The sequence below is a fragment of the Crocuta crocuta genome, unplaced genomic scaffold, assembly GCF_008692635.1.
Source record: "Crocuta crocuta isolate KB4526 unplaced genomic scaffold, BGI_CrCroc_1.0 scaffold516, whole genome shotgun sequence".
NCBI lineage: Eukaryota > Metazoa > Chordata > Mammalia > Carnivora > Hyaenidae > Crocuta > Crocuta crocuta.
Genome location: NW_027529538.1, coordinates 1,981,896 through 2,006,744, shown reverse-complemented (window position 1 = coordinate 2,006,744; position 24,849 = coordinate 1,981,896). Strand labels below are relative to the sequence as shown.

The following is a 24,849-nucleotide window of genomic DNA, read 5'->3' as shown; positions in this document are numbered from 1 at the left end:
GAGAGTGGAGCAGATAGTCAAGGCTGCCTCTGAACATCTCAAAGACTGAAGCCAAGGGCCTGACTGTTCTTATGGTAACAATGCTCGTATGAGCTAGAAATAGCCCAACCAGACAGACAGTGTCTGAGTCAACCTCTCTATCCCTCCCAGTCGTTTTCTTTCAAATCATGGCATACCACTGGGACTTCGCTGCAGTACGGTGGCTAGTTTTATTTTTAGTACAATAATACATGCACTGGAAGATAAAGTTGTTATGCATAATTCAAGAGGCAAATGCATCTCAAATTAGAGCTCTCACCAAATACGTGTAAATTCAGGTAACTTCTTTCATGTGACCTTGAAGTTACCAGACCATCTTGTTGGTGGCCACTTAAATGTGAGATTTTGAATCAAAGCAGAGCAAAGGAACGCGATAGAACAAAGGCAGTTGGAAGAAAGATCGTGTCCACAATGCTTGCAGCAGCCCAGAAGGTAAACATGTCAATCAACAGCTTTAATATCAGCTTCTCTGAAGGCCTCGTTCTCTAACTCCCTAACATTTACAGAGTCACCTGCAGCCCAATTAGCTGTGCATTTATAATCTCCGGTTACCCTCACATCAGTGCAGAGAAGTGATTAATTATTTTGGCGTTCCTAGTAATGCCCTTAATCAGAATACATTCATTGGATATTAATGGCTGGATGAAGTGGACAACTGTATATGAGCTCTATAGTAATTTAGCAATTGATTTACTAGTATTTGATGAGTTGAAACTATACAAATGGAAGATTAAGTGATACAATTCTAACTGATTATGCAAAGGCGATCAAATAGGCATTGAAAAAGATTAAATAAATGAAGAATTTCAATTGTATATTCTGCGCGAGCCAACAAAATTTCAAAGGCAAGTGCAAATTAATTTTCATGTTCTACCAATGAGTATTCAGGAACTGGCATTAAAAAATGTATCCAATTAGGATGTGGTTTTCATATGCAATGAATTTTTTTTTTTCTAAATGGAGATTACTTCGTGCCAGAAATAGGCACAGGGAGAGATTTGACCGGCTTTGTTGTAAATTTTGCTTCAAATAAAATTTTATAATTTTAATATTTTTTATACCACCATGCCCATTATATTGGCCAGTGTTTCTTGTATTAATTGCTGGTTGTACTTTTTTTTAAATGTCTCTTAATCCTATGAATTGTAGCCATCCTCATTTATTCACATATTTTTCTTTTACAACTTTAAATGTAGCCTAGAGCCTGGCTTTTTAAAGTAGAATCTAGGCATGAATTATTCAAAACGATAGATAATAAAAGGCACATTATTATGTATGTCTGGTGTACTTTTATTTGGACACGATTCTTAAATTCTAGCAATAATTTTTAAAAGTGGAAATGATTTAAAAAATTCCATTTAAAAGGTTTGATACCAGAGAAACCGAGCTAGGGGACTCTCTAAATGACCTCCGCGCTTGAGTCCCAGCACTGCTGTTTTCTCAGGGCACCTCCTTTCCCAGAGCTATTTCCTCAGGCCTACACAAGTCTGCATTCCATTGAGGACCCCACTTTAATGTGTTTTTTTTTTAATATCTATTTCTGAACGAGAGAGAGAGAGACAGCATGAGCAGGGGAGAGTCAGAGAGAGAGGGAGATACAGAATCTGCAACAGGCTCCAGGCTCTGAGCTGTCAGCACAGAGCCCAATGCGGGGCTCGAACCCACGAACCGTGAAGTCATGACCTGAGCTGAAGTCGGATGCTTAACCAACTGAGCCACCCAGGCGTCCCGAGGACTCCACTTTAAATAGACGTTGGTTGTTAATGTTGCTGTGGATGATCAGGATGGTGGTGGTTGTAGTGGTGATGGGGCTGATGGTGATGAGGACGACAATGAAAATGGTGATGACGATAATGACCGTGATTTATAGAGTCCTTTCCACATGCTTACACCGTACTAATAGCTTTGCCCATATTAAGACATTTAATCATAATGACCACCTCAGGAAATAGGTAGTGTCATTATCTCTGGTAGAGAGAAAGAATCCAAGGCATGAGTCATATAAATAACTCTCCCAAACTCAGAGGTGGTGAGAACTCTATCTGGTGGTAGAGCCAAGTATGACCTCCCATTACCCTAATGAAGGCCCCTGAGCCTGGTTACTCACGTTAGTATAGATAGTAAAGCCACTAATTAGGAGGCACTGATTTGGAACTGAGGAATAGATGTTGTGGGCAACTACTTCTGCAATGTGAAACTTACACTATCTACAGAATAAATGAAATGTTACAAATTATAGACTATACCTGCAGGTTAACGTGCACATTTAGTATATTCCTATATAATAAAAAAAATGACAACTAGGTGTTTTTCCTAAGCTTGTGCCCGGTTCTCTCCCACTCCTCCCCCGTCTGACAGGTAGCCACTCTCACGGCCGACCCTGCTTTGTGAATACTAAGGAAGACAGAGGAGAGCGGGAAGTGATGGAATTAGTATTTTGTGAGATTGCCACATTAAGTAGTAGCTAAATGGTGACTCCTTATGAGTCGAAGGGCAGAGGTGGTGGGTGGAGCACAGGAGGAGTTTTATATGATTCCTTTGCACACCTGTATCGGTTAGACTCCAGTCTCATCTGTTGTAATAGGGAGACCTCAAATACATTGGCTTAACCAAGTTCCAAGTTCATGTCTTCATGTTACAGTGTAGAGGTAGCTGATCCAGGACTGGAGAGGAAAATTCTGCACCCTCATCACACAGTTTCCATCTCTGGATTCAGACTGGCTGTCCCCACTGTTATGGGGCAGTGGTATGGGAGGAATGGGCAGGACAGTGCTTGCTCAGTCTTGGTAGATGTACGTCACAGAAGTGCCACACATCCTGTCCCTGAGGAGAGGCATGTTCTTTAACTGGGTGGCCCAGTTCTCAGCAAAAACTCCTAAGTCTATTATTAAAGGGCTATGAGGAGAGTAGATACCACTGGGCAACTAGCAGTTACTCCTGTAGTTCAAGTCTTAACTTGGGACAAATAATTTAGTCTAATATTAGTAGAGAAAGAAGTGTGGAAGGGTGAAACATGTGCTTGAAAAAAAAAAACTAAACAGAAATACAGCACTGCAGGCTAGTAACCCTTTCCTGTGGGAATAGATATTTCTTTTAGAAAAGTGTAGAATGTCAGCCTAATGAGTCTTGGCCCATGTTGCAGTGTAGAGCCTGTGTTTCCGTACTGACTTTTCAGAGTCTTCTCTGCTGGGTGAACAGACAGAAGGTGCTGTTGAAACCCAGACACAGCCGGGAGGCAGTGGTTAAGGGCCGCTGCCTCTGACAGTAAGATTTGCTGAGAATCAGCATTCTGTCTTCAGATGATAGTGCAGTGATTGTATTTTTTCAACAGTAGCTCCCTATTATCCCTGCAATTTCTTTTTCTTGGAGCAAATGATAGTACTCAATACATACTTTTCATAGTCATTCGGCCAGGTGTAATCCACCCGATGGCTTTGATGACTGGCCATGGTAGACGTGTTTGGCCTATTGCTGTTTATGTGCCATTGTGTCTCCTGATTCAGAAAGCATTTCTGGGGCACCTGGGTGGCTCAGTCAGTTAGGTGTCTGACTTCGGCTCAGGTCATGATCTCATGGTTTGTGGGTTGAGCCCCGTGTTGGGCTCTGTGCTGACTGCCAGCTCAGAGCCTGGAGCCTGTTTTAGATTCTGTGTCTCCCTCTTTCTCTGACCCTCCCCTGCTCATGCTGTCTCTCTCTCTCTCTCTCTCTCTCTCAGAAATAAATAAAGAAAATTTAAAAAATTAAAACAGAAAGCGTTTTTGACCATATCTTACTCGGGAACCGACAGAAAATGAAATAATCCATATGAGTGAATTTTCCAAAAAGCAATATGCTGCTTTAAGGATCGAAACTTAAAAGTAAGCAGGCAAGCAAATAACAGAACCCAGGCTTTCGATGGAAATCTGAAGAGAGCTTTGTTTCGAAAAGACAAAAAGACGGTGAATGAGGTCCTGCGGTAGTTGGTGTGGACGGGCACTACACAGGTTGTAGTGACTGCCTTTTTAGTGCATATTCAACTTTCTGCCCTAACTCCCAGTCTAGGATTCCATCTAGGTTCATATTTGCTCCCTGCATCCAGGTCTCCTTTTACCTCTGGCCTGACATGGTCAAACAACGGTTTGTTTCTCAGACTTTGCTTCTCAGTCCAAAAGCACAGAGTCACCAATCCATGGGGGTCCCAACCAGCTTATTAAGCTTTGCACGAACGTCCATTCTACCTTCTTAAAAAAGTCGGTGCAGCCACACCGTTACATCCATGCTTCTGTGGAACGAGATGTGGGAATTGGGGGTGTTTGCCTTCCCAACGCCTATGTTAATGCAAAACCCTGTGTCTCCAGCCAGAGCTGGAACCCGTACTATTTCAAGCCTTTCATGCCTGTTAGCTGCCAGCCATGGGACTTCCTGGAGTGTGAACAGTTTTTATAGGTTATAGGTTTGGGCCAAATGACTCGCCAAGTCTTAATGGGAGAAGTTGGCAGTCTGTTTCCAACACCTACTGCTCAAGTATTTACGGCCAGAATTCTTATTTTGCACGTATGCTTTCCTTTAACAGGAAAGAAAATGGTCTTTAGTCAAACCACTGAAGTGGGAAATGCAAATTCCATTTGCCATTAATCCCAATGAGGTATTAACTACAAAGTCCATTTAAGACCCTTTAGCGTTAATATTAAAGAGGACAGGTGGTAAAACAAACAGTTAATGGCCCAGAGCCAACCATCTCGCTTGCTCCCCCAACTGATGCTTGACCGTTCTGTCCCCAAAGATAATGACTGGACCCCCTTTCAGGTGCTCTCAGCTTCTCATTAGCACCAGGGGAGGTGAGTTTGGCAAAGTTACCGTTTTAAAAGGACTGTCTTAATGGCAGAGCATTTTACTACCGTGTTAATGAGCACAGTGTGGGGTTGTGGGCAGGGCAGAGTGTTTGCTCGTGGTTTTGTGCAGGCGTAGGGGAGGAGGAGTGGAGAGCGGGGAGCGGGAGAAGGAAACCCAACTTTTATTTGTCATCGTAACTAGTTACTGGAGGGTGTTAACAGATCTCTGGATAATCCTTGGAGAAAGTTCTCCTTCCTTATCGTTCTCGGGCTCACTAGGGAAATCACCCAGATGTGTCGGAAGTAGAAGTGGGCTCTCCAAGGGTAGCAGTAGCTCTTCCCCTCCCCCCTCCCTCCCCCAAACACACCCTGCCTTCCTCTTCCCTCTCTTCCTCTTGTTTTTCCTTCCCAGCATCTGAATACTGAGTTGACCTATGTAGCATCCTTCACAGTTTTTCTTTGTCAGGGACCACAGTGTCCCCCTTCAGGGCTGAAGTCGTCAGAGGTCTGCCGTCCTATAGTTCCGGATGTCCTCCATGCTGCAGAAATCTTGTCTTTTCTTATCCACCTCACCGTGGAAAGTTCATGCAGCGACTTGGGTCAGTTAATTATTCTAGTATGACTCTGTTGTGGCCTTATGTCAACACACAACTAAGTTTATGCCATGAATATTGGCCTGTAAAGCTTGGTTCTGGCTCCTTATTCTCTGTCTTTCTTCTCCCTAAGTGCCCTTCCCTGTCCCAATAATACAGCACCATTTGTATTCAGATGAGGCCCAGATTTAAACATTCAGCCCTGATGTTTCTAACTACCCGTGTTCTATGTCCAACTGACTAGCTTTTGACTGCTTTATTTGGAAAGGGGGGTCTCTTCACAATCTCAGATTTAGTCTGTTCACAACAGAAGTCTTGATTCACTTGCGCAGTACAAGCCCCACAAAGTTGCTTACTGTATATGTGATATTTTTACTTTCCCTCAGATCCCACACCCAATGTATATGAAGTCTTGTTTCTTCCTCCACAATGTGATCTTTGAAAAAGCATAAATCATGTGCTTTTCCCCTGGTTAAAGCTCTTCAATGGGTTCCCATTTCACTAAGTTTCACGAGATGCCCTCTGATCTGGCCCTTCCTGCCTCTCTATCCTCATCAAGGTGCTGGCCATTGACACACTGATGTCTTCATCTGTGTGTCACGCTGACCTTCCCATCCATGTGACACATGACCGCCTCCTCCATGTGACATGTGACCTTCTCAGCTCTCTTCGCTGGCTCATTCTCAGCCTTTAGAGCTCATCCTAAAAGCAGCCTCCCACTTGGAGCTGGGGAGGCATCTGCTGACTGGCGGACCAATGAGTGCAGCTTCCTTCCGTGCCACACGGCAGCCCATCCCAGCCACCCCACCGCGCCCGCTTACTCCCTGGAGCACATGATCTGTCCACGTAACGTGGCCTGATACTTCTGCCTCAGAGTCAGAATCATAGACTTGGACTGTACACAATGATGATTTAAATCCATGTTTATTCATGAAACATCTCGAAGAACTGTGGTTTCACATTTGTTGTGGTTGGAACGAAGACTGTATTTTCTCTTGAGACTGAGAGGGTGATACAGCATAACCAGAAGCGGGAGAGTCCCCAAAGGGCTTGCTGGAGCGCCTCCATTTCCTTTCTCCATTTCCGCTCTCTTTGTGTGCCTGTGCTCCTGTTTCCCTTCCCGTGCTTTGGTGTTCCTCCTCATCTTCCTCCTCCTTCCCTCCTTCCTTCTTCTCTGCTTTCTTTCTAAATCTCCTCTCTGTCTTTCCCTTGCTTGTTGTGAGTTTAAACCAGCCTTTAGCTAGAGCAACTCCCCAGGGACACCTGCTATATGGCATCAGTTCTTTAGTTTTTGGTCAGACCGTTGAAGAGGCAGGGCTCACAAAACCAGTTCCCAGGAGGCTCCACGAACAGAACCAGACCGCCATCTTCGTTTCTACTTCATGAGGTTTGTTTTGTGTCTCCACTTGATCAGTTGGCCCGTGGACCTTAGAATTCTGAATATGAAGACAGGCTTCTCTATCCAGGTCTGTACCAAGAATTATGTTACGTGTATTGATTTCATGCGATGAAGGAAGAGTAAAAATAGTGGCCATCTGCTCCATGTTTCTTGCAAGTGTGTTAGAAGCGTCCATCAGTTTGAGCGCTGTGTCAAAGAAACCACACTGGCTTTTCAACAACGTTGAAATGGTCACTCACAAAGCCCTGTAGAACTTCCTTTTTTAAAAATAATGAATTCGATTTCATTTCAGAGTCTTCCTGCTGCCCCTTTGGAAAGGGCACAGTTTCTGCTCTTGGCCTGTGGGATTTCTTGAGGGCAGCTTTGCTCTAACCCAGCTGCAGTTTGATGAAAGTTAAATTGGACAGTATTACTTTTCATTATGAGTAGCTCTAAGCATTTTCCCTGAGACATGATCAAAGGCAAGTGCCAACAACTTACTGCAATTCCAGTCTTACCTAGAAGGAGCTGGCCGGCACCGTTCTCCTCGTGTGAACCGTGTACTATTGAAAATAGCATGCATGTCCTTTGGACTCACTGTGGGAGATTAGATGACATAGTTGGGAATTACACAGTAATATGTGGCACGCTGTTGCAAAGATTGATTTCTTTAATAGCTTACTCAAGTATTTTAGGGCCAAAATACTTGCAGTCTTATTACAAAAATAAAGCCAATATAGAAACCTTTATCAGAGGTGGCTCCAAGAACTTCAGAGACTTACGATGAGCTGGAGAACAGAAATATTGTCTAAATAACACAGATTCACCTGGACTTTCAAAAATAGATGCGTAAAATGTGCTTTCAGAGGCTCAGATACATGCCTCTAATTCCAGGTGATTTACCTTAGTAATAACATTACTCATGTTACTGAGGTTAGTTTTTCTACCAGACCAAAGGTTCTTAACTGGAAACAATGTTCGAATTACTCAGGGAGTCTTTTCCAAAAAGATGCCTACCAGAGGTTCATCCCAGACTACTGATGGAAAAAGCCCGTGCAAAATGATGAAGCTTCCGGTTTCAAAAATGTTTAAGGATCACTGCTCTCTCTCTCTTTTTTTTTTTTTTAATATTTATTTGTTTTTGAGAGAGAGAGAGAGACAGACAGAGCATGAGTGGGGAAAGGGCAGAGGGAGATAGGGAGACACAGAACTCGAAGCAGGCTCCAGGCTCTGAGCCTTCAGCACAGAGCCCAATGTGGGGCTTGAACCCAAGAACTCAAGATCATGGCCTGAGCTGAAGTTGGATGCTTAAGCAACTGAGCCACCTAGGCGCCTCAAGGGTCACTGCTCTTGACTGGAAGTTTGGTGTGGTAGAAACCAAGAATCTTTGTACCCTGAGAATCTAAGTCCGTGCCTGCTTTGTAGAAGTGAGCTCAGTAAATGTTCATTGAGAAAATGGAAGCAAATTATCTATCAATATACCATGTATATATATTTAAATTTTTAAAAAATGTTTACTTTTGAGAGAGGACGGGAGACAGAGTGTGAGTGGGGAGGGGCAGAGAGAGAGGGAGACACAGAATCCGAAGCAGGCTCCAGGCTCCGAGCTGTTGGCACAGAGACGGACATGGGGCTCAAACCTACAAACCTTGAGATTGTGACCTGACCCAAAATTGGATACTCAGTCGACTGAGCCACCTAGGTGCTCCTATATCTCATCTATCTATATTTTAATATTTTTTAAAGTTTATTTATTTTGAGAGAAAGAGCACAAGCAGGGGAGGGGCAGAGAGAGGGGGAGAGAGAATCCCAAGCAGGCCAGCACAGAGCCCAGCACGGGGCTCAAACTCACAAATTATGAGATCATGACATGAGCCAAAAATCAAGAGTTCAACTCTTAACTGACTGAGCCCCCGGGTGCCCCATACCATGTATATTTTTAACTACTCGTTCACTTGAATTACTACTGGCTACATAAATCTAATAGCTGAATAGAATTTTTAAAGTAACGTTTGGAGGGAGGTCTTTTCTACAGAATTAAATAGCATTCTGTGATCTAAATGCTTAGTAAATAGACAGATGGTACAGGTTTTAACAATAATTTAATACGAAACCAGAGAACAAAGCAAAGACATAAAAAGACATCTTTATAACTCCTGATCTCTGATTTTACCTCCATTATTTTATTTGTAAAAACGTCTTGTAGAATAAGAACTCTGGTACATTCTACCATTGTAGCAGGCTCTGTCGCTCTGTCACGGTTAATCATAAGTTGATAAGCAACTATTTTTTAGTTAAACTGGAATTTATGCATTGAAATGATTGCTGTTTTTTAAAGTAGACATGTTGGGTGATAAGACATTCTAAAAAGTTCTCCTAGGGAATTATCTTTGCTGTTCTTGGCCAGTACGTACCTGCCTTCTGACTTCTTACCAGCTGCTTCTCTAAGACTTGTCTGTTGCCATTAAGGAAGCTTCAGTAAAGGTGGGAAGAGAGGAAAGCACCTGAGACAGAGAATAACCAGGGACCTGAACATGAGGGTGTCTACTTGGGCAGGTGGATGTGGTAGAAATTGGCAGGGGGTGGGGTGTTGAGGAAAAGCTCAAAGATAAGGTGCGATCCTGGCTGTAACGTAGGGAGAGCAACGTTTACAGAGTTGGAGTGAGCTGGGCATGCATGAAGGCAGCTGGGAGGCTGTGTGAGGCCTCTACGGCGGTGCCATGACAGAGGAAGTGCAAAGCTCTACAGAGGAAGTGCGCTTGCGTGAACCATGCTTTCTTCTTGTCCCAAAGCCAATGAATAGTAAAGTTTTCAGTAAAAAAAAATCTTAGGAAGAAAGCAACTAGTTCTCTGTGAGTATAAAATGCCACAGTGCATCAGACCTGTAGCACCTGTCTTTACTGAGACACCAAGAAACGTTTGTCTCCTGATCCCAAACAGAAGTTGAGAGGTGCCTCCACTCCACTGTGACTGGCTTGAGCTTCCATCTTAACCTTAAAAGTTGGGGATTGAATTCAGGCCTATATTGTTGTTTCGAATCTGTCATCTGCCTATTAAAAACATCCCTGGCTTTAACATAGTACTTTACACTTTGCAGATTCCTGGCCTCTGGGTGCTTCTCAGGCTATGAGGTGTAGGGTGACCATGTTGTCCCATTAACTGAGACAGTCTCACTTTATGCTTGTGTCCACTTGAAATCGTAAAAGCACTCGAGGTTCTTAAATTAATTAATTAATTAAATTATTTTTAATTCTACAGAGAGAGCGAGGAGGGGGAGAGGGGCAGAAGGAGAGAGAGAGAATCCCAAGCAGGCTCCATGCTCAGTGTGGCACCTGATGTGGGGCCTGATTCCATGACCCTGGGATCATGACCTGAGCTGAAATCAAGAGTTGATGGCTCAACCGACTGAGCCACCCAGGTGCCCCAAAAGAGCTCCCATTTTGATCGAAAAGGAGTCTGGATTTGAGGATGAATTCTGTGGTCATCCTATTTTGGGGTTATTATACTTACCTAACACACGAGAAAATGGGTATGGCTGTCTAGGATCACTTTTGCCACTTTGTCTTAAGCATCTTTTATCTCTCTCCTGGATGATGGAAGTGTTAATTATAAGCTGTTCATTTTGAAATTAAAAATTATACATAAATAAATGGTCTTGTTAGAAAAAAGAGACTCTCTTAATGAAATAATAATATTATTATTTTTTTAAAGTTTTATTTATTTTGAGAGAGATAGAGAAAGTGTGAGTAGGGAAAGGACAGAGAGAGAGAGAGAGAGAGAGAGAATCCTAAGAAGGCTCCATGCTGCCAGTGCAGAGCCCAACATGGGGCTCAAACCCATGAAGCTATGGGAACATGACCTGAGCCGAAACTGACGCTCATCTGACTGAGCCACCCGGGTGCTCCGAAGTCATGATATTATCGATGCAAAATACTTAGAGTGTGATTTCTTCACTCCAGTTGGAGGCTAAATTTTTTTTCCCACATATATTGTTACCTGCTATGTACAAGTAGCTGCACTGGCTGAAAGATCATCTGGTGATAATTACGACACATCAGAGAGTGTGTGATTAGTAGTACTAACTGTGAATGGTCCTGTTTTATTAGATGGGTAAAGGCACATAACTTAATTGATAACCGTGTAGTCAGATTGGTGAGGAAGTACCATATTTATCTATAAGCCCATCACTGAGTGTGCTGCTTACCCACCTGTGAGAGCATCAGGAGCCACTTGGGTTGGCTGGTATAGGGGGTGGCCTCGGGGGATATTTAGTGATCCAGGGTCGCCAGGAGGAGGCNGAAGATGAGCTCAGAGAAAAAGTGAATTCTAAGATGCTAATAGAACGATGTAATCGGGAGATCATGTGGCCCCCAAAGGGCACAAGAAGGCACAGAACAACATCCAAGGCGACGACTCAGTGCTGATGCTCCTCTTCCTTGGAGCAGATATTTCCCATGATACTTGACCTTTCTTAACAGGCTGGAGATCTGAATGGCCGCGAGTCAAGTGCTTTATTTGTTTGCCTAATGTTCCATTTTGGTTTGCTTGTCAGACTTGAATGCTGCATTCAATAAACATGGTCTTGTAGAAAGAATGTTGGTAATGTTTTATGTTATGTTTCTTATTGTTCCCTCCTTTTATTTTTTTAGGTTTTGTGAATGATTCCGTTACTAAATCTATTGTGGCTTTGCGCCTAACTGTGGTGGTGAAGGCCAGCACCTGCGTGTCAGGAGAGAGCTATGCAAATAACTTGGAGTGTTCGGGAAAAGGAAAGTGCACCACAAAGCCGTCAGAGGTAAGGGAATGCCGGGGAGCTTTAAAATCTATATTTACATAAATACGTATCTATGTATATATATTGCTATCTATTTATATGTCTATCAAGAATCACAGGGAAGAGACGGAGTACATTTGCTGGAAAAGCCTCTCAAATTTCTGGTTNAGGCTCCAGGCTCTGAGCTGGCTGTCAGCACAGAGCCTGACACGGGGCTCGAATCCACGAACCATGAAATAATGACCTGAGTTGAAGTCAGATGCTTAACCAACTGAGCCACCCAGGTGCCCCTTTAATTTTTATTTTTTGAGAGAGCAAGTGCAAGCAAGGGAGAAGGACTGAGGAAGAGAGAGAGGGAGAGAATCTTAAGCAGATTCCACATGTAGTGCAGAGCCCGACACGGGGCTCGATCTCACAACTGTGAGATCATGACCTGAGCCGAAATCAAGAGTCGGGTGCTTCACCGACTGAGCCACCTAGGTGGCCCTTAAAGTAGTGATAATCCAGTGGCCAGACTTTGCTTTGGTATAAAGTAGAGATTTTACGAGAAGAAATAGTCATTGTGTCTGGTAGCAGAATCAAGGGAAATGGAAGACAGAAGAGGCAAGTGGAGTCATTTATTTTCCAGTTACTACAGAATCCCCTCCTTAGACTTCGCGTGTGTCCAGCGTCAATAGAGTTACAAAAGCAAGAGAAAAGCGTGAGGAGGAACAGAGGAGAGGCTGGGACGAGAGGCGGACGTTATGTTTGGCCTCTGTGGGTCAGCGTCATCGGTGCTATGGCGCACTCAATCCTGCTCCCCTTTTTCCTTTGGTGGCTCGGGTCACATGGGCCTGGGGCGGGGCCAGGGGCAGAGTACAGCTCCTCCTCCTTGTTCTTGGGTGAATGACAGGATCTGAGAGGCAAACCAGTAAGGGACTGTGGCCACCGAGACCCACTCCATCACTAGGGCTCCAGGAAAACAGGCCGACTGCGGTCGTTAGCAGGGGGACTGCAGGCTTTACCCGGCACCCAAGACAGGGAGACTCTGCCACTTACAAGGGGGCCTGTTCCATTAAGGCGCATCTGTTCCCCTCACTGCTTGCCTCCATGTCCTTCTTCCCCGTTCTGCACAGTTGTCCACTGGAGTTCGTGCGAAGTGAAGTGGGTGCCCCAAGTCCCAAAAGAGCATGATGTGTTTTATTTATTTATTTATTTTATTATAATTTTTTTAACATTTTATTTTATTTTTTGAGAGACCGAGAGACAGAGCATGAGCAGGGGAGGGGCAGAGAGAGCAAGAGGGAGCCACGGAACCCGAAGCAGGCTCCAGGCTCTGAGCTGTCAGCACAGAACCCAATGTGGGGGCTTGAACCCAGGAATGCGACATGACCTGAGCCGAAGTCGGATACTCAACCGACTAAGCCACCCAGGCACTCTGACATGATTTGTTTTGGACCAGTGTTAAGGGCAGCACGGAACTTTCCTCGGTGATGCCTCCCGTGGTAGAGCCAGCACATTCGGTAGTAACGATGAGAAGTGGGTGAAGGGAGTGGGGGTGATGGACAGAGGGCTGTTGGAAGAGACTTTTGAGTGTTGCTTATGTCATCTTGGAAAACGCATGATTTTGATGGCGTAGGTATTAGTATTGCGATGGTATCAATAGACCATTTTCTTGTAAGATTATCTTCCGCAGGGGGCAGAATGACCTAAGAAAGTAGCGGGGACAAATAATTTCTGCTAAATGCCTGAAAAGGAACACAAATGTAAACCAAAGCCAGAATGAAATCCCCGGTGGAGGGGATGGTGTCTGGCATGAGGCCAGGAGGCAAAGTGTGGGAATTCGTTTACAAAGCCAAGCCTGCCCTGTGAATCCCGTTTTCTTCCAGCTTGGCCAACTTGGACCATTTTCTCTTTTTCTCTCTTTCCTTAGGGGAAGCTTCATTTATCAATTTATTTTTTTTAAAGATGGTTGGAGGGGCGCCTGGGTGGTTTAGTCAGTTAAGCGTCCAACTTTCGCTTAGGTCATGATCTCGCGGTTCATGGGTTCGAGCCCCGCGTCGGGCTCTGTGCTGACTGCCAGCTCAGAGCCTGGAGCCTGTTTCAGTCTGTGACTCCCTCTCTCTCTGACCCTCCCCTGCTCACGCTGTCTCTCTCTCTCTTTCCTAGAAATAAATAAAACATTAAAAAAAATTTTTTTAAGATGGTTGGAGATGAACTTTCAGCTTTAATTTTTAAAAAATTTTTAATGTTTATTTATTTTTGAGAGAGAGAAAAAGAAAGAGAGAGCGGCAAAGAGAGAAAGAGAGAATGGGCAGGGGAGGGGCAGAGAGAGGGAGACACAGACTCTGAAGCAGGCTCCAAACTCTGAGCTGTCAACACAGAGCCCACCACAGGGCTCGAACCCATGAACCGTGAGATCATGACCTGAGCCAAAGTCAGACGCCCAACCAACTGGGCCACCCAGGCGCCCGTATCAATTTATTTTATGGGGAGCAAGAAGAAGTAAAGATTACTGAGTGTTTTCCTGTGACAGTCAAGGCTAAGGAGGGGTAGAGAACCCAAGGAAAGATGAGGAAGCAGTGGAGAACTTATTTGATAAGGATGTTCCGGAAGAGATGAAGCGTGAGAGACCGAGGAAAGCCAACCACTCCCACTGGAGTGTGTCCGACCTCCCACGTGCAGAGAGGAGACACACTGGTGTTCCCCAAATTCTTTCCTACGATTCCCAATGAACAGTTCGGAAGCCTGGTTAGCCCCCCAAAAAGACAATTGTGAAAGAGAAATGTCTTTAACGGGGAAGGGAGGGCTGTTCTTGGAAGTTGGGACCAATAAAGTGCTTAAGTTTCCTTGTGAGCCTTCTCTGACAACGGATGTCGCATCTGGGGAAACTTTTACCCATAAAGCAGCCACCGCATTTTCTTAAACATGCATGTCGCCGGCTTGCAGAATTCTCATCTGCAGAACTGGCTCATTGAAAAGGCAGCAGAAGCGTTTGGCGCCTGGTGGGTAACCTGGCACACCTTGCCCAAGTGTTTGTTTTTCCTGCAAAAATGGCTCGAAAGCCTTCACGAAGAATGTGTGCTAACTTCAGCAGGCCATTTCAGAGGAGGCGGGCTTCATTATGGGGGTCGGCTCTTTTGAGGAGCTCTGAGTGCCCCCCACTCCAGCCCCCAGCTCCGGGGGCCATGCCAGGTGCTTATAAGGTGAGAAGCCTCTGCGACCACTGCTTCTATCAAAGCCTGCATTTGCCTTCGGTGACCTGGAGGAGAGTGTGGCCAGTCATCTTGCCTGAGCCACTGTCATTGTCCCTGCTGACTGGGGCAGGTGACGAGGCTGGAATCACCATATCCATTTCTAGACCCACTGCATTGTTCTCTTGGAGAGAGCCCGGCTTCCCGTTCACAAAAAGATGGCAGGAGTGGGGATGGAGAGTTGGCTCATCTTTTTTGAGTCGACTTGAGTCCCCCTGGCTGTTCGTGTTTGTGTTTGTGACTTGGAACAATGACTTAAAGTAGTTTGCTGGCCGTAAAAGACTGTTGCTGTCAGGTTTCCTTCTTTATGCTGTTTCCTAGAATTAGAAGCCATGCAGCCCAGCCTCGCACCCAATGTGAGAATCCACTCTTGAGTAGGAAACAAAAAAGTGCTCTATTGGGTGGTTTAAAGTGACTATTTCTAATCACTTTTGGGTCTTTTTATTAGGTCGTCTGTCAAAGTAAGAGCAGCTCTGTTCTATCCGTGCCACTCTCATTTAGTAACGGACCTCATTTCTCTTCTCTCACACGCACTTGGGCTGGAGGCTTTCCCACAGTCCCAGTTGATGGGTCAACTGCCATAAAGCTCTGGCTTGGCGCTCTTAGCCAGCACCCCATCCTGGGAAAGTCTTTTTAGGTGTTTCCTATAGTGTGGTCGGGAACTCTCGGTTTTTGAAAACTGCTTCATTCACTAAGGCTGATTCTGATCTTTTCTTCTTCTTATAAAAAAAAAAAATGACTGTGGTCATTACTTCTCTTTGAACTTTGTCACCAAGTTTTGCTGCTGCCTCATTGATGTAATAACCTAATTACCTTAAAGGTGAGTATTGGGGCTTCTTTAGATCCAGTTAGGTTCCATGATCTCATCTCTCTAGAGGGAGAGTTGTGTATTAGGATTATCCAGAGAGACAAACCAGTGAGTTATATTCTATATGGATGGATGGGATATATATTCTTATCCTGTTGTCTATATATGAATTAAGGAGACTGATTTTAAGGAATAAGCTCATTGTAGCTCCACTTATTGTAGAGTCTTGGTGAATCCAAAATCTGACTGGGAAGGCTGGTGGGCTAGAGACTCAGGAAAGAGCTGCAGCTCTAACACAAAGGTATCTGTTGGTGAACCAGGAAGAGCTGATGTTGGGGATGAAATCTGTAGGCTGACCATCTGATGCAGAGTTCTCTCTTGCTTGGGGAAGGAAGGTCAACCTCGTGTTCTAGGTAAGCCTTCAACTGATTAGATGAGGCCCACCCTCATGCTATGAGGATAAACTGCTTTCCTCAAAGTCCACTGATTTAAATGTAAATCTCATCCAAAGACACTCTCACAGAAACATCGAGAATAATGTTTGACCACATAGCTAAGCACCATGGCTCAGCCAAGTTGATATGTAAAATTCATCATCACTAAATTCTATTTTTTCTCTAATTCGCTCTTGCCCCCTTTCTGCCCACTGGTGTTCCTTGCCAACAAGTTAAAAGGAGAGTTTTAAAATTTTAGTTTGCGTAAGATTTGCCTAAGATTTAGTTTGCCAAAGATTTGAGGGCCTGACAAAAAAAGTCATATTCTAGGTCCTTCACTCAGATGATGAGGACCTTTATTGGGCGGCCAGTGATTCTGATGCAAAAGTAGATCGTGGAACATCATTCTGGAAGCAGGGGGGTCTCAGGTGCTTTTCATCTTCCTATTCTCACTGATTCCCTAAAGCAAATAGACAACATCTTTTTTATTCACGGATCTCATTGTTAATCATGTTAAGGTCGTGTGGAGTTAATAAAAAAGGATAGATGCTGATAGGTGATATAATAGTTCACTACCTGTCTCAAAGTTTTCTTTTTGTTTGTCCTGGCCATAGTCTGTATTGATAAGTAAATGACATCAGGCCTCTATTCGTAGAAGGTTCCTTAGGATTCTGTCTAGCTCTTGCCTTGGGATTCTATCATCCTTAGGCTGTTTGAATTAGATACTGGAGCTGCCTACGCAGACTTTGTTCTGAGTGAGCATTGAGCTGGCATCATGTGTGGGAGCCATTCCCGATCCCTTCTGGCGCCCGTGTCTTAACTCCATCTCCCGATGTGGGCCTGTATATGAGAAAGGCACTAGCATGTTGGGCTCCTAAGAAAGTTCCCGACCTTCTGTTACCTTCCTCCCTACTCTTGGGAGTCAAAGGCTCCAATTCTAGGAAGTCCTAGTCTTTCTATAGCCAAGTTTTTCCGGATAAGTTTGATTCATTAGAAATATTCACTGACCTTGAGTGGTTTCTTTGTCCCTGGCTTCATAACACCTGCTGTCCTTGTTCTATAGCCTACGTGGCCCAGGCAGGGGACACTCTCCTTCCAGGAGCCTTATATCAGCACCGCTCTTTATTTTATCCTGTTTCCAAAGATGTGTCTCTTTTTTAGGGTTCCCAGCAAGTTCCCATTTCTGTGGGTTGTTTATTTCAGATCTCATTCCCAGCGCAAGGTGACAGCCTGACCCAAGCCGGGTGCATGGACATCCTTTCCTGCTTAAACCTCAGCTCCCTTCACTGTCCATGCATCCTGGGGCTTCTTCCCCCAGGATTTTGCTCATGCTGTTCCCTCCATCTGGAATGCTTGTCTGCTGCACCACCCCACCCTGGCCCTCTGCTCCCTGCCCTCCCACCTTCCTAACTATAATTCAGGCTCAGCCCCAAACCTTCTTCCTTCTGGAAGCTGTCTCTAACCCCTGCTGCAAACCGCCTCTCTCCAGCCTGGCAACGTTTTATTTTTCTAATGAGACACTCTACTTTTGATTTATGGTTGTATTTCTTTACGTGCACCATTATTTGCATGCGTTTCCCTGCAGAGTTACTGCTGAGGCAGACACATCTGGTCAGATGAGGTGTGGCCTCTTAGGGGGAGTTTGGAAGGTTGTGGGCGGGGGGCTGGATGAACCGTGGATGTGAGAGCAGGGTGACATGTGCCATGGGAGGGACCCGAGTGTACCTTTTGGAGAGAAATACCTGACTCCGAGGTGGGGTCACAGGGAGCTTCCCAGGGGAGTCTCAGATGGTGAGCTCCTTGACGTTAGAACCTGTCTGGTTCCTTCAGTATCCACTGTAACAACTTAGCAGGGTGCTTTCTGCATGGGAGACACTCAGACACCGCCCATGAACGTCATGAGCAAAATGAAAGAACAAAAACATGACGGAAACATAAAACTCTGAGTTTTGAGTTAGATGTGGAATTTGAATTACATGTTCGGTAAACATGAGAGCATGGGAAGGATGTGGTGAGTTGGGTTTTATAAGCCAATGGGTTGGAAGATATTCTCGGATCCGAAGCTGTCTCACAGACAGCGTGACCCAGAATGTTGCAGTCACTAACCCCTCAGGAACATTTTGAGCAGTGTCGCCAAGGCTTTTCCTCTCATTCCATAGTCGGTCAGAGGAAACTGAACCCGCGGAATCTTTGATGCCATCGCCCAGTCGGTAGGAAACTATCAGCGGGCTCCTCGTTGGGTTAGGAGGGAGCCGCGCCAGGAGGAGATGTCATATGCTTTCTTTCATCGCCTCTCTGACAGCTCATGTGTCCACCATCGTTAGCACAAGCCTAAAGGCCCTAATGAGGCCTTGCAAAAAGAGAGCGACCCGGTGGGGGTTTGAGAGAGAAAGAGGGAGGTGAGGGGAGAGGGTCGACAAGAAAGCCCATCAAGGAGTAGGAGGAAGGCCATTCACTGTGTCCTTCTCAGCATCAAAACGAGTGCCTCGGCAAGCACGGTGTGGGGTTCCTTTCTACTAGTTGTGTTGAGTGTGTGGTGAGGTTGGGCCCCCATTGTCTGCGGGCGCTGTGGCAGAATTTCTCCTCTAAGTAGGGAACGAAACCCAGGAAGAGAGGGTCAGGGTGGAACAGTGGATAGAAAACTACTTGATGAGGCAGTGGTTGATGGCATTACAGAGAAAAGAGACAGATTTGTTCTAAGAAATTCTTCTAAGGATGGGGGACACTTTCTCTTGACCGAATAAATAGCTTATTGACGGTGCTCATTAAATATTTTTGAGCCAGAGAATAGAGGCTTGGGACTGAAAGCCAAAATGAAGGAGTCTGAGATACATTTATTTGCTAATGAGGGACAGATGGGTAATCTGTCCTGCAGAATTTCTTTGCAGACACTGCGTTGTGGACCTCTGAGGGAGAATAAAAAGAGAATAATAATTATTAGAAACATATTAAGCACAGAAATCATAAAAGGGAGCCCAGCCCAGCCCAGCTGTCGCCTTTTCAGTGGTAAAGGGTAAGCCAGTCTAGAATTTCAGTGACTCGTGTCTGAATTATAATTTTTGGTACTAATGTAATTAAAAAGCCATTGCTGCCTTTTATGTTATAAAACAGAGGGATGATCCTATCGTCGCCTACATAAAAAACAGGACAATGTACGTGAGTCTACTATAAATTATTTAAAGAAATAACTGTAAATTTAGGTCCCGAAGGATAGATGTTTCATCATGTTTCTGTTTGGCATCAGCGTTTTCCAGAAGGTTGAAATGTATCTCTCCCTGACAGCGAACGGTTCTAGAGACCTTGCTGTTGGCCTTCCAGATATATCAGGGCGAGGATTATATCACTGGCGACATTTCCAGGGTCAAAGAATTTAAGGCAGAGGGTGATTTTTAAAGGACTCTGCACCTATTTTATTTTTAACACTGGGTAACAGAAGTCTAAGAGAGATTTATGCTATTTACGCATTGTCTTGGCAGAGGCAGGACAATAATGGGGGGAGATTTCTGGACGTCTGAACAGCACTTCCTCTACTAGAACATTCAGCATTACCCTGAGCCTTTATTGTTTGTGTAGTGTCTTCATGTGAAGGTTCACCGTCCACTACAGGGAAAGCCAGGCATCGCCAGGTAGAAAGCTTTTCAAATGATCTGACCTGAGGACCTTTTGGTGCAGCCCCTCTTCAGGTGTAACATATGCACACATTGTGCGGGGATCTTGTTAATATGCAGATCCTGGCCCTGTGGGTCTGGGGCAGCCCTGGAGTGAGATGCGGGGAGAGCTCACACCTCAACATCAGAGGTCAGCGCCCTCAAGACCTTCCAGAGACGCTTGGACGATTCAGCGACTTCTATTCCATGGTTTAGGGACATCTTTTTCTATTTTATTCTAGAGCAGACTTTGAGAAGATCACAGTACAGGTGAACCAGGTAATGCAGGAAAAGAGAAAGTCCCTGTAGGTATGACATGCGGCCCTTTTCACGTTGCCCAGGGACTGTATTTTGTTTTAGATTGCTTCCTCTGCACCGTTTTATTGATATTAATCGACATAGAACATTGCATTAGTTTGAGGACAACGTAACGATTCGATACCAGTATATATCGTGAGATGATCACTCATCACCTCACTTAGTCGCAACGTTTTTTCCCTGTGATGACAACTTTTAGGACCTGCTTTCTTACTGCCTTTGGAATGTGTGACACCTGTTGTCCATCTTAGATCCCCAGGAATTATGAACTTCCGGTTTTAAGATAAATAAGTTCCAGCAATAGGTTTTGGGGTTTTTTCCCCTTTTCTCAGCCCCTGAGTTTTGCACTTGATTGGTTTCAACTCTTGGTCTTTACAAACAGCGGAGAGAGTAATTTCTAACTCTGTATTGGAAACAGATGATTATCATTCTTAGATTTTAATTAAAGACTTTAGAACAAAGAACTGAGGTTCTGTGTAGCATTTTATGCCCGAGAGAAGAAAACCATCACTCCAGAACTTGGACAATATGCTCTCCTCTCCCCTTAAATACCTATCCTCCTGTCCTGTTTGACGGCCCTTACATCGGTGAGCTGGGCGTGAGCCTCTAGGAAAGGGGCCAATAGCTGGCTGTGCCCACTGAGGACCTCCCTGTGGGGCGGCATATTGTCACTCCTCTTTAGGGGTCTGAGATCCTCAACTCTGCTTATTTCACAAAAAAGTAAAGGATAAGCAAAGTTTATTCTGCTTATCCTTTACTTTTCCACATTTTTGTTCCCTCCTCTGTCACGAGCTTCACTCTAACGAAACAAGGATGAAGGATGGTGCCAGGATTCCTGCTTTGAACTTGACCCTTACCCCATGTCCAAATCTTCCCCGAGACACTGATCTCCTCAGCCTTCCTCAGCTGCCAACTAAATATCTAGCCAGTGCCCATTTGAGGCGGGTTGGCACCTCTTGCAGATTTTGAGGGGGAAAAAACCACCCTTTGATCACTTCCTCACCATGGGTTTCTGTTCTGGGCAGCTGCTCCAGATACAGCGTTAGCATCAATGGACTCCTCTGCCACCCTGAAGCCTGGGGAGATCAGAGCTTTGGTTTGATTATGAAATGTGCCCCATTCCTCCTGTGACGTCCTCTTAGGTGGTAAGAATCGGTTCTGGCTTTGCAGCTTAGCCTTCTGAGTTGTGGAGCATTATGTGGCTTCGGAATGAACGTCATGTGTGAGGGTTTATAGTACAGGGCAGCTTTCCCAGACTGGACGGAGACCCCAGCAGATCCTGGGCATGTGACTAATGTCTTCGTGGCAGGGAGAGTGGGGGGGGGGGCTTCTCCATGGTGTTAGCGGAGATCTCCTGGTCCTTCTGTCCAAAACTAGCTCCCTGCTGGCCTTCTCTGTGCTTTTTCTTCAGGGGTTGGTTCTATTTTCTGCCTGATGAGTTATAGACTGGCTGAAGGGTTTGCCACTGAACTCAGTGTTTCTGGTTGTAATTACAAAACAGTTAGACTCAACCTCACTCAGTGGTTTTTGACTTTCTGGTATCAGGACTCCTTTAACGTCTTAGAAAGTATGGAGGACCCCAAAGAGCTCTTGTTTATTGGTTTCTGTCTGTTGATATCTATCACCTTAAATTAAAGCCAAGGAACTTAAAAATAATTATTTCGTTTAATTAGTAAAGCCATCATTGCATGGTAACATAAATTAACACCTTTTAAATAAAAAGTAACTATATTTTCCAAAGCAGAAAGAAGTGAGAAGAGAAGCATTGTTTCCATTTTTACAAATCTCTTTAATATCTAGCTTAAAAGAAGAGGGCTGGATTTTTTTTATATTTGCTTTTATATCCAGTCTATTGCAGTGTGTTGTTTTGGTTGAAATGTATGAAGAATATTTAGCCTCAACAGGTACTGAGTTGGAAAAAGAAGTGTTTTAATAGCTGTTTCAGACGATCTTGGATATTCTTCTTGAAAGTAACATATGACAAGTGGCAAATTTTTAAAGGTTAATCAAATGCGGAAATCTGAAATTGCATCAACGAACGCTTGTACTGTTAGACATCCATTGATATGTCCTATGTTTTGGATCTTCTACCTGTGAATGGTTTTTATAACTTCACACATTGGTTACTTGCAAAATACAGGAGTTATACAGTTTCTAAATGTTGACACATTTCATTATACCATAACACAAAATCACATCGGTGATTAACTTCAACACCTATCTCATCAGGAAAGTCTTTTTTTTTAATGTATTATTTATTTCTGAGAGAGAAAGAGAGACAACATGAGCAGGGGAGGGTCAGAGAGAGAGGGAGACACAGAATCTGAAACAGGCTCCAGGCTCTGAGCTGGCAGTCAGCACAGAGCCCGATGTGGGGCTTGAACCCACAAACTGTGAAATTGTGACCTGAGCCGAAGTCAGACACTTAACCGACTGAGCTACCCAGGCACCCCTCATCAGGAGAGTCTTGCAGAATTGGAAATCGATCAAGCTCATAACGGAGGATAAAAATTTTCCAAAATTCTATTTTTTCCTTAAAAGTTCAAACTTCAGCCCAGATAACAAAAACTCGGTTGTTTAACTTGACAGGCTCGTTTCATTCGAGAGAAAATATCTGCTTAGTAGCCAAGTCTGAATAGCTAGAGATCATCAGTCATTCTTCCGAGGAACAAAGGTGTCCCATGGAAAGTGGGCTAGTTCACGACTGTAGGGCACAGTGAGTGTGTTTCCTTGAGGCAGCCCCTGGCCTTGGGGGCCCCAATGCAGCCAGAGGGCCTTACGCGCACCTCTCACTTACTATTTTGTTACAGGGAACATCAAACAGACATGTGCTCCAGGGTTGAGAGTTGATAAAATTTTAATTTTTTACTTCTTTGTCAAGGACATTCTAAGTGAAACTGGCACTTTCCCCCCTGCAAATGTTTGATGGTAGTAAAGACGCATTGATTCCTGCCACAAAGTGTCTGCTTTGATTCGTGTGAAGGTATGGACAGCTCTTCTCACTTTTGTTTTGCGTCTTTAGTACCGACTTCAACAGAGTGAAAAAGACACATTATGTTTTCGTATTATCATAAGATAGTTTTGGCTTCGTGGAACCTCTCCCCGGAGGCCCGGGGAGGCCTGCCCTGATCCAGGCCTTGCCTCTGGCCTCTCCATGCACTTCGTGTGCACTTAACCTATTTTTTTTTAACACCTCCAGGTTAGTTTTGAACAGTCAGCTTTTTCTGTCTTTGACCTTGAAAACCACTTTGAACGTTTGTCTTTCCTCTGGGGAGACTCTCTGAATGGCTTCTTTGTAAACAGCCTTGGATCACTTTGCTGAAGTACAGTTTTGACAAGTCCTCATATTTTGTGTGCCCCTTGACCTTCACCCTCAGGGTCTCGGACCAGTTCCACCCACACCCACGCCCACCTGGAGACCAAGCACCCCACTCTCCTCTGGGGTCCCCCAGTCAGAGCCTTTCCTGCCTCTTTGTCCATTCTTCCAGGCCTACCAGCCTCTGGCAAAGAGCCAAGTCAAAACCAAAGGGAGCATTTCTTAAAATCCCACTTAAAAGATAAAATAAAAGTGGGCCGGTTACTATTACAGAAACCTAACGTGGTTAAACCAACCTTTCTGTTAAGCACTGTTGCAAGCTCTTTAGGTAGTAAACAATAATGAGGGAATGGAGTGGATTGCTTTTCAGAAAATCAGCTTGCTCCCCTTGGGAGAAGAGCCAGGAATCTTGCTGTGAGGACAGCATAGTCTTGGGGAGGAAGCCGGATTATAGGGAGCACGGGAGAGCTTGGGTAAACAGTGGGCCTCACCTTTTTTCTTAAGCTTGGCACTGAACAGAGGGAGAGAGCGTGATGATATTCCAAGTGGGAAACTGAGTCCAAAGGAGGGTTTTTGCTTCTAGAGAGACTGGCCGATGAGGCAGGGTGGTTGGTGGGTACAATTAATGGATGAAGGTCCTGGAGAGGATAGACTCAGGAGGGGTGCAGGAGGGCTTCAGGAAAGGGGAGGAGAGCTTCCTTCTCCGAGGCAAGTGATGTCAGGCACAGGCGGTGAGAGAGCTTTTAAAAGAATATTTTTATTGCGGTGAAATTCTTGTAGTGCGGAATTAACCACTGTAAGGTGATCAGTTCAGTGGCATTTAGTACATTGGCAGTGATGTGCAGCCAGCGTCTGTGAAAGCTGAAATGAAATGGGATCACGTATGTCCAGGGGTTTTGAAATGGAGTTGGGGGCCCTGAAGGAGGCGGGGTTTGTGCAAGTCCTCACGGGTGGAACTAGTTGCTATTGACCTGGGCCAAACTGCAAATGTCCCAAAGATGCCACTTGAACACCTGCATCCCGCTACCGGGAAAGATTTCGCTTCACGATGGCCTTAGCAGCCACTTACATTCAGTTAAGATTACTTTTCTGTTGGGGCGCCTGGGTGGCTTAGTCGGTTAAGCATCCGACTTTCGCTTGGGTCATGATCTTGCGGTTCGTGGGTTCGAGCCCCGCGTCGGGCTCTGTGCTGACTGCCAGCTCAGAGCCTGGAGCCTGTTTCAGTCTGTGACTCCCTCTCTCTCTGACCCTCCCCTGCTCACGCTGTCTCTCTCTCTCTCCTAGAAATAAATAAAACATTTTAAAAAAAAAATTAAAAAAAAAAAAAAGATTACTTTTCTGCCAACACCCATCAGAGTTCTTGGGAAGCAACACAAACAGTCTTTCCCTTTTGTCTTTAAAAACCCTTGACTTTTATTCCTATAGTGGGGAGTGGGGGGTACAGTTTGGATTGCTACAGAATCTGAGCTCCCAAGGGACCCCAAAGAAATGCTTTTGT

The 24,849-nt window shown here is 44.8% G+C and overlaps 1 protein-coding gene across 1 annotated transcript in view; it reads left to right on the top strand.

The window, feature by feature from the left end:
• The window catches only part of DNER (delta/notch like EGF repeat containing), a 194,480-nt gene that overhangs the window by 32,082 nt on the left and 137,549 nt on the right, over positions 1-24,849 (top strand). Inside the window, exon 7 of the mRNA XM_077761381.1 lies at positions 11,471-11,616. Within this exon, the coding sequence (XP_077617507.1) occupies positions 11,471-11,616 (146 nt within the window). The remainder of the gene's footprint in view (positions 1-11,470; positions 11,617-24,849) is intronic.